Source organism: Sinocyclocheilus rhinocerous, unplaced genomic scaffold (assembly GCF_001515625.1).
Source record: "Sinocyclocheilus rhinocerous isolate Xijiao unplaced genomic scaffold, SAMN03320098_v1.1 scaffold711, whole genome shotgun sequence".
In the NCBI taxonomy this organism is placed as follows: Eukaryota; Metazoa; Chordata; class Actinopteri; order Cypriniformes; family Cyprinidae; genus Sinocyclocheilus; species Sinocyclocheilus rhinocerous.
Window position 1 is genome coordinate 3,060,977 of NW_015641018.1, and position 7,623 is coordinate 3,068,599.

General features: G+C 36.7%; 2 protein-coding genes across 2 annotated transcripts in view; one reads left to right on the forward strand and one right to left on the reverse strand.

The window, feature by feature from the left end:
* Positions 1-2,657, reverse strand: part of LOC107753894 (AP-1 complex subunit sigma-2-like) — a 5,781-nt gene extending 3,124 nt beyond the window's left edge. The window contains exons 1-3 of the mRNA XM_016570164.1: positions 2,479-2,657; positions 1,947-2,125; positions 747-855 (exon numbers count right to left, since the gene is read on the reverse strand). Coding sequence (XP_016425650.1) covers positions 747-855; positions 1,947-2,125 — 288 coding nt within the window. The 5' untranslated portion in view covers positions 2,479-2,657. The remainder of the gene's footprint in view (positions 1-746; positions 856-1,946; positions 2,126-2,478) is intronic.
* A 3,987-nt stretch (positions 2,658-6,644) lies between these two features.
* LOC107753878 (serine/threonine-protein kinase RIO3-like) lies at positions 6,645-7,301 on the forward strand. Its single transcript, XM_016570146.1, has 4 exons — positions 6,645-6,748; positions 6,839-6,948; positions 7,037-7,180; positions 7,293-7,301. The coding sequence occupies exons 1-4, from the start codon at positions 6,667-6,669 to the stop codon at positions 7,299-7,301; spliced, it is 345 nt and encodes a 114-aa protein (XP_016425632.1). The 5' UTR covers positions 6,645-6,666.
* Positions 7,302-7,623: the final 322 nt, after the last annotated feature.

The following is a 7,623-nucleotide window of genomic DNA, read 5'->3' on the forward strand; positions in this document are numbered from 1 at the left end:
GAGATCTGGTTGAGCTGCACTAGAGAAGGCAATGAGTGTTATCACTATGTCGGAGACATGCTAGCTTTCCCAAGGCAGACGAACTTAGAGTGGTTACGATCATCCGGGTTTAAATCGCGCTCAAATTGATTTGATTTTGATGCAATATTTACACTGAAGCTTGCAGGCGGCTATGGTAAGGGGCATGACATTTCAGGCGCCGAGTGCTGCCAATCACAACACACACTGGCCCAGCTAACCAATCACAGCACATTTCGTATTTCAGAAGGCGGGCCTTCATTTGATACAGGAACTATTCGAGCCGTTCATGCCAGACTGAGGAGAGAGGTGTTGTAATAATGTAAAATATGCGAAAAATAATGTGTTTTTCCAACATCCTAGTATGAGAGCCTGTTCTAGTACACCCCCAAAACAAAATCAAGACTTTGTAAAAGAGCATAATAGGACCCCTTTAAAGCTATTGGAGGCTTGTTACCAGTGTAAGATTAAGTAAATGCAAAATTAAAATGAAACATTTTCAGGATAAATAATTGCCAGCTGGCAAATATCACAGACAATTATATGCTTAATAAATCGAGAGAAGAAGACATTTAAATTACGATTAATCATGCAGCACTACTTTATGGTGATTTTTATTTTTTGTACGAGGGATCAATATGAGGGCGAGTAATTGGAGAGAGATGCAATTTTTCTTGAGGTTAAAAAGCAAATGCTGATATAAAAACACTAAATATTTTGACACTCACACTGCCAAAATATTTGTCCAGCAGCTCCACATATCTGTGGATGATTTCCAGAGTTATCAACTCATTTTCCTGGTCCTCCACAGCACAGCAAAAGTACAGGCTGGCATATCTGAAATGCAAAATAAGCTCACCACATAAATTCAAACAGTACAAAGAAAGTGAAATGCTTTGCTCTGTTCCTCTTTGTAGTGTAAAGCTACCCAGTACAAACCTTTAAAAACAAGATCATTTTGTCCTGAGCAATCATTCCCATCTACCTTGTTGACAATATCAAAGGCAATATGACTGTGATTAATGTAGCACTGGGCAATATAATAGACCAAAAGTTGAGAACTGACAGTAAAAACTTACATTTGTATCAAATATATAAAATAAAAAACCCTCAACCATACTCAAATATAACATGACAGGTTCATTAGGGAAATAGATTTTTAATATTTCATTTTAAATTGAGGTTGTTAATCAATGGTATATGCTTTTGATGAAGCCATCATCAGCCCATATTATTTCAACTTACTTTTTAAAATCGTGTTTAACAGTGTGAATCCTGGTGAGAAACTACTGAGATATATATATATATATATATATATATATATATATTCACATCATGCTTCATGGGATTGTTTTTTTTTCCCCTCATTGAAGCTGTTAAATACATTCTTGTCTGATTTTCAATTTTTGTTTTTGCTTCAAATCAAAGTTGTGATTCTCCTTATAGTGTGTTGGTTTGGTTCATGTAACTCTTTAACGAAGACTTTTTTCAAATTCCCTACAGGAAAAATTAATGAGAAAAACACTTCCAGACCCAAGGCACTTAAAAAATTAAAGCAAAAGTTAAAATGAGTTATTAGGCTACAAAGAATACTTATTTACTACAATTAATTTAACATATATCAAAATAACATTTGTGTCATTTTAATTGTTGAAGTTGGGATGGACCATGTTTACCATTTTAAGAGGGTGATACAAACAATAAAGGTTTAGTTACTACTAGCTTTTCTTACTAGGTTAGTCAGATCACAGTTTATCAAACATATATAATATGTCTCACAACACAAAAAACAAGGTTTTTGTGCCTATAATGCTTTTTTTTTTAAAGTCAGGGAACACCCAAGTCTATCATGTTCATGGAAAGTACCAAATATAGTGGACCTGTAGTTCCTTCCATGCAGTCCACATCATTCAGCACGGGTTTCTAACCTTTTGTAGACTATTTTCTGATCCCTCCATTCCAGGAAACTGCACATCTTGGGTTTGCGTGCCAGCACCATCTGAATGACCTCCCGGGAGATCTTCTTCTTCTGTGTGTCAGACAGCGGCACGTACCATTTCTGCAGCCGCAGCTTCCCCTGCCTGCTAAAGAGCAGCATAAACTGCATCTGAAAAGAGCGAGAAACAGAAAGAGACTCGACCGTGTTTGCGCATCATCATGTGTCTAGTCAAGTCAAGCCAAAATAGTGTTCAGCCATTCCAGTCATACAGCCTGGAAACGTTCGTCATGTTGGCGATTTAAAAGCAGTCAGTTCATATTTATCATAGCCAAACCGAAGCGTTGTCGTTTTGGATGAATTGCTTCTGTTTTTTACAACAAAGCGGAAGGATCGCGTTAGCAAGAATGCTGCGGCCGTGTAAATGTTAAACATATGAACTATTCAACCACAAGTATTTGCCCCAGCAAGTCCAAATAACCCAATAAAGTCCATAAATGCGTGAGAAAAAATGTCGCTTTTACCTTAAAGTTTATATTACACTCGATTCCGTGAGCATGGGCTTTGTGGCTGGCAGTAAACGCAGATGTGAGGAGTGAGTCCCGTTACATGGACGCATCGCCCTTTTGCTAGATCACCGGAATCCTGTCCTCTGATTGGCTCCGATTCTCACCGATGACACTCTGTATTGGTCCAGAGCCGAACAGGATGGGTGAAGCTCCCATACGACAAAAAAAAAAATGAATAGAGAAAAAATTAAATATCAATATTCCTATTAAATATGAGATATTATTATGAAAATCTTGCTAATTATTACTCCCATTATTGCACTTATTTGTTCATTCTATGTTGCCCCAAATACACATAAAAATGCAAATTAGATACAGTTTATGCTTCATTGTATATAATGGAAAAACTCGTTTATGGCCATTTTACACACATTTTGCATAAAGAAAAGCTATGGAGTTTTGTCCTCTGTAGAGGACATTATGTTTTACCGATTTCTCTGAGACGTTACATGTCACAGTTTTATCTGGATGTCCTGTACAGAGCACATTCGGGGCTTGATTGGATGTTTCTCCATGACCACTCCCTCTCCTTAGTCTTTAAATATGGCTGACATTCATTTAGTGGTCAAGTGTAACACTCTTATGGAAATATGATAATGTTTTGTAATTATCATTTAAATCTGACAAATTTTGCCTTTTCATGTCTATTCATGTATTTTTATTTTAAAAAAAACAGGACTTTTTAAAGTCCCGATGGCATAGCATATGAATAAAATATCATTTTTCAAAAATTTTATTTTTCAAAATTTTTCTTATGCTCTAAACAATGTAATGACATGACAAAATACTAAATTCACAAAACTGTTTTTTCCTGGTAGTCAGGAGGACATAAACGTAAAAAAAAATTCTTAAATATATACATGCATGGGTGTGTATTTATATAATAAATATACACAGTACACACACATACTATGTGAACAAAAACTTTTATTTTGGATGCGATTAAATTGACAGCACTAAAATAAATAAATAAATATCGGATATGTTTCATACAGTAGTGGGCAAAACTGATTTCCAGAGATATACAATTGATGAACAAATAGCCTGTGCTCATTAAATTGTTTTATTGTAAATATAGCCTACACCGCCAGCCATAAGTTTAAGTTTAAGTTTAAGATTTTTATGTTTTGAAAGAAGTCTCTTATGCTCACCAAGGCTGCATTTATTTGATAAAAATACAGTAGGCCTAATATTGTGTCATTTCATTGCAATTTACAATAATTGTTTTCTATATGAATATGTTCTAAGTAACATATATTCCTGTGATGCAAAGCTGAATTTTCCAAGTATGTATCGCTGCAGCCCGGAGACCTCCAAGTGGGGAGGGACTTATGCCGCGAGCATGCGCACATCAATATACCGTAATTTTTCTCACACTGTACAACAATTACTATTTTTGCATTGTTGTAAGGGGTAGGTTTAGGGTTGGGTTAGGTGTAGACGTTAATAAAACACAAGCTGTAACTCTGTGTCATGTACAACACATTAAATCAATCAATCAAAAGCCCCAGGAGGTTTGTACAGCCTACTTGGAGCTCAAGTCCCACCCATTTGGAGCTGGCTCCGACCTCCGTTTATACCTAACACGAATTTTCAGCATCATTACTCCAGTCTTCAGTGTCACATGATCTTTTACCAGCGCTTCGATCGTCTGATGCGGTTACATGAGTCATACACTAGAGAGCGCACTAGATGCAATGAGATTGCCCCTTGTGGGGTTAATAAAGTAGTAAACTAGATGTTAAAATAAACGACAACGTGCAAATAATCGGTTTTTACTTTGGCATAAATGGCGTATCTAGATGAATCAACTAGCTATTAGATCTGGTGAAAATGTACTTTGTGAGTCGATTAGATGTAGGCTATGTTCAAACATTTGAAAAAGCGCAGTTTTGATGATGTGCTTGGAGAGTAAAACTTTCCAAATATTCCACTGACTTGTGAAAATATACCAGATGTTTAAAAACGTATTTCTCTTTGTCTGCACTATCTTTGGAATAAAGAGCTTTTAGACTGTTAAAAACCTATAGAAATGAAACAAGTGAGTTAACGAAAATAAAAACACCTCCACAAAAGCAGCATGGTAGTGATCTTATAGCGATCTTACAGCTCTGGCAGCATGAGCACACATCTACGTGTAGATATTCATCCACATTTGAACCAAAGTGGACAATATGCTGTAAATACAGACTGATTAAAAAAAACCTGCTTTAAAACCCAGCAACACAACTGTAGCTGTATAACTTTACAACAGCAACACTGCTTTAACAAAAAAATACAAAAAAAAAAAAACAGCAAGATTTATTTGACATCAAAACAAACATTCAAAAATGCTGTCTAATCGCTCTCGCAGTACTTTGATGTCATGCTCAGAGCGGTCTGTGCAGTGCTGCTTCAGTCAAACACTGTTTTGTTAGGAGACACACAACAGGGCTTTTATAGGTAATATTTTCGTTTACACAATTTTGCTAAATCAGACAATATTGTGTCTAATATATTACAATATTAACTTCTTATTATTGAATTGTTGTTAATAAATATCACATTTGCAACTGTTCAGTGTTCAAAAAATGCTGGGAAATCACTTCATGTAACTCTACATTAGTGATTACTGATAGACTGTCTGAAAAAAAGTCACGTTTTGGAGAAGAAGAAAAATCACCCACTGACTTTCAAAGCTGCTACAGTAGCGACTTTCTACTTCGGGGAACTTGAAAGTATTGTAGTGGAGCGAAAAGTACGATATTTGTCTTTCAAATGTAGTTAAAGTCATAAGTTTCCAGAAAAAAATAATACTCTAGTATCTCAAAAAAGTGTACTTAAGTACAATACTCAAGTAAATGTACTTCATTACTGTCAACCTGAGACTCCAGCCCCTAATTCCATTATCATTTATAAAGTTCGCCACAATAACGTTAACGAGCTTAACATGTGTACATGTGATAAATACACATTAAGTCACATCATAAGTCACACGAATGACTGCATTTCAAAGGACCCCTCTGTCAAGCTCCTGAAGTTTGCAGATGACACTACAGTCATCGGCCTCAACAAGGATGGAGACGAGTCTGCTTACAGACAGGAGGGTAAAGAGCTGGCTGTCTGGTGCAGTCTTAACAACCTGGAGCTGAACACGCTCAAAAAGGTGGAGATGATCATGGACTTCAGGAGGAACCCCCCTGCACTCCCCCCACTCACCATCATGGATAGCACTGTAACGACAGTGGAGTCATTCAGGTTCCTGGGCACCACCATCTCTCAGGACCTGAAGTGGGACACTCACATACTCCACTGTTAAAAAGGCCCAGCAGAGGTTGTACTTCCTTCGCCAGCTGAGGAAATTCAACCTGCCACAGGAGCTGCTGAAACAGTTCTACTCAGCCGTCATCGAGTCTGTTCTGTGCACTTCAATAACTGTCTGGTTTGGTTCAGCTACAAAATCAGACATCAGAAGACTACAGAGAACGGTTCGGACTGCTGAAAGGATTATTGGTGCCCCCCTGCCTACCCTCCAAGAACTGTATACATCCAGAGTGAGGAAAAGGGCTCAGAAAATCACTCTGGATCCATCACATCCAAGACTTCTCCTTTTTGAACTTTTGCCATCTGGTCGGCGTTACAGAGCACCGAATACCAGGACAGCCAGGCACAAGAACAGTTTCTTTCCCCAGGCAATCTACCTCATGAACAGTTAATGTTCTCCCATTGTGCAATTAAAGTACAGTATGTGCAATAACCTTATACTTATGTATCACCCTAAATCCTAGTACATCCCTACAACTTTATTTTATTTTATTCTATTCCTATTCTATCTATAGCACACCTGTACATACAATTTATTCTTTTTTTGTGGTTTATATTTATGCATGTGTATTTTATTCACATCTCATTTTTATTATCTGTGTGTTGTTGTTGTCTCCGTGTACTGGAAGCTTGTGACACTATAACAAATTCCTTGTATGTGCAAACATACTTGGCAATAAAGCTCTTTCTGATTCTGATATTACATAATATAACATACATGCATACATAAATAAACAAACATACATAAACATTTATTTATTTATGCATGTATGTATGTACAAAAAAAAACCTTACCAATTAATTTCATTTACAGTCTCCATATCCTTTGAGAACTACCGCATGGTTCATCCGTATGAGGACAGTGACAGCTCTGAAGATGAGGTTGATTGGCAAGACACTCGCCATGACCCCTACAGAGCTGGTGAGCTTGTTTGTGCTACACAGAAAATCTTTTATGTGCCCTTAGCAGTTAATATTTTGTTACCTGACTGCATTTGATTTACTTACTCAGACAAACCAACAACGACCCCTAAAAAGGGATTTGTTGGAAAGGGCAAGAACATCACCACCAAACATGACGAGGACATCTGTGGACGGAAGAACACGGCACGCATGGACAATGTTAGGCTTGTTCACACATTATCCAAAATGACATGTTAAATTGTTCTTACAGTTGTAATCATTTCAGTCTCTGAACGTATGGATGCAGTTTGCTCCGGAGGTGCAGGTGGGAGACGGGATCGGCATGGACCTGAAGCTCTCCAACCAAGTGTACAATGCTCTGAAACGCCACTGTCACACCGAGCAGCGCCGTAGCGCTCGACTTCATGAGAAGAAGGAGCACTCTACTGCTGTGAGTCGTTTTTCCCTTTTAGGAGCCCAACCCATTCTTTATGAATTATTTTGTTTTATTTTTATTTTATTTTTAATTTCATTTAATTTTATAAATTTTTAAGGGTTTTCAGACTTTTTAAACTGTAGAAGAAAGATAAAGTAAAGAGCCCACCCATATTTTAGTTTATTTTATTGTAGGGATTTTCAGACTAATCCAACTGTAGAAGAAATGTTAAGAGCCCAACCCATTTTTTTATTTATTATTTTGTTTTATTTTAGTTTTTTATTTTAGGTTTTAGACTCAAAAAAGTAATGTAATGCAAAGAGCCCAACTCAATTGCTATTTATTAAGTAATTTTAATTTAATTTTAGTTTATTTTGATTTTCAGACTTAACCAACTGTAGAATAAATGTAATGTAAAGAGCCATACCCATTTTTTTATTCATTATTTTATTTAATTT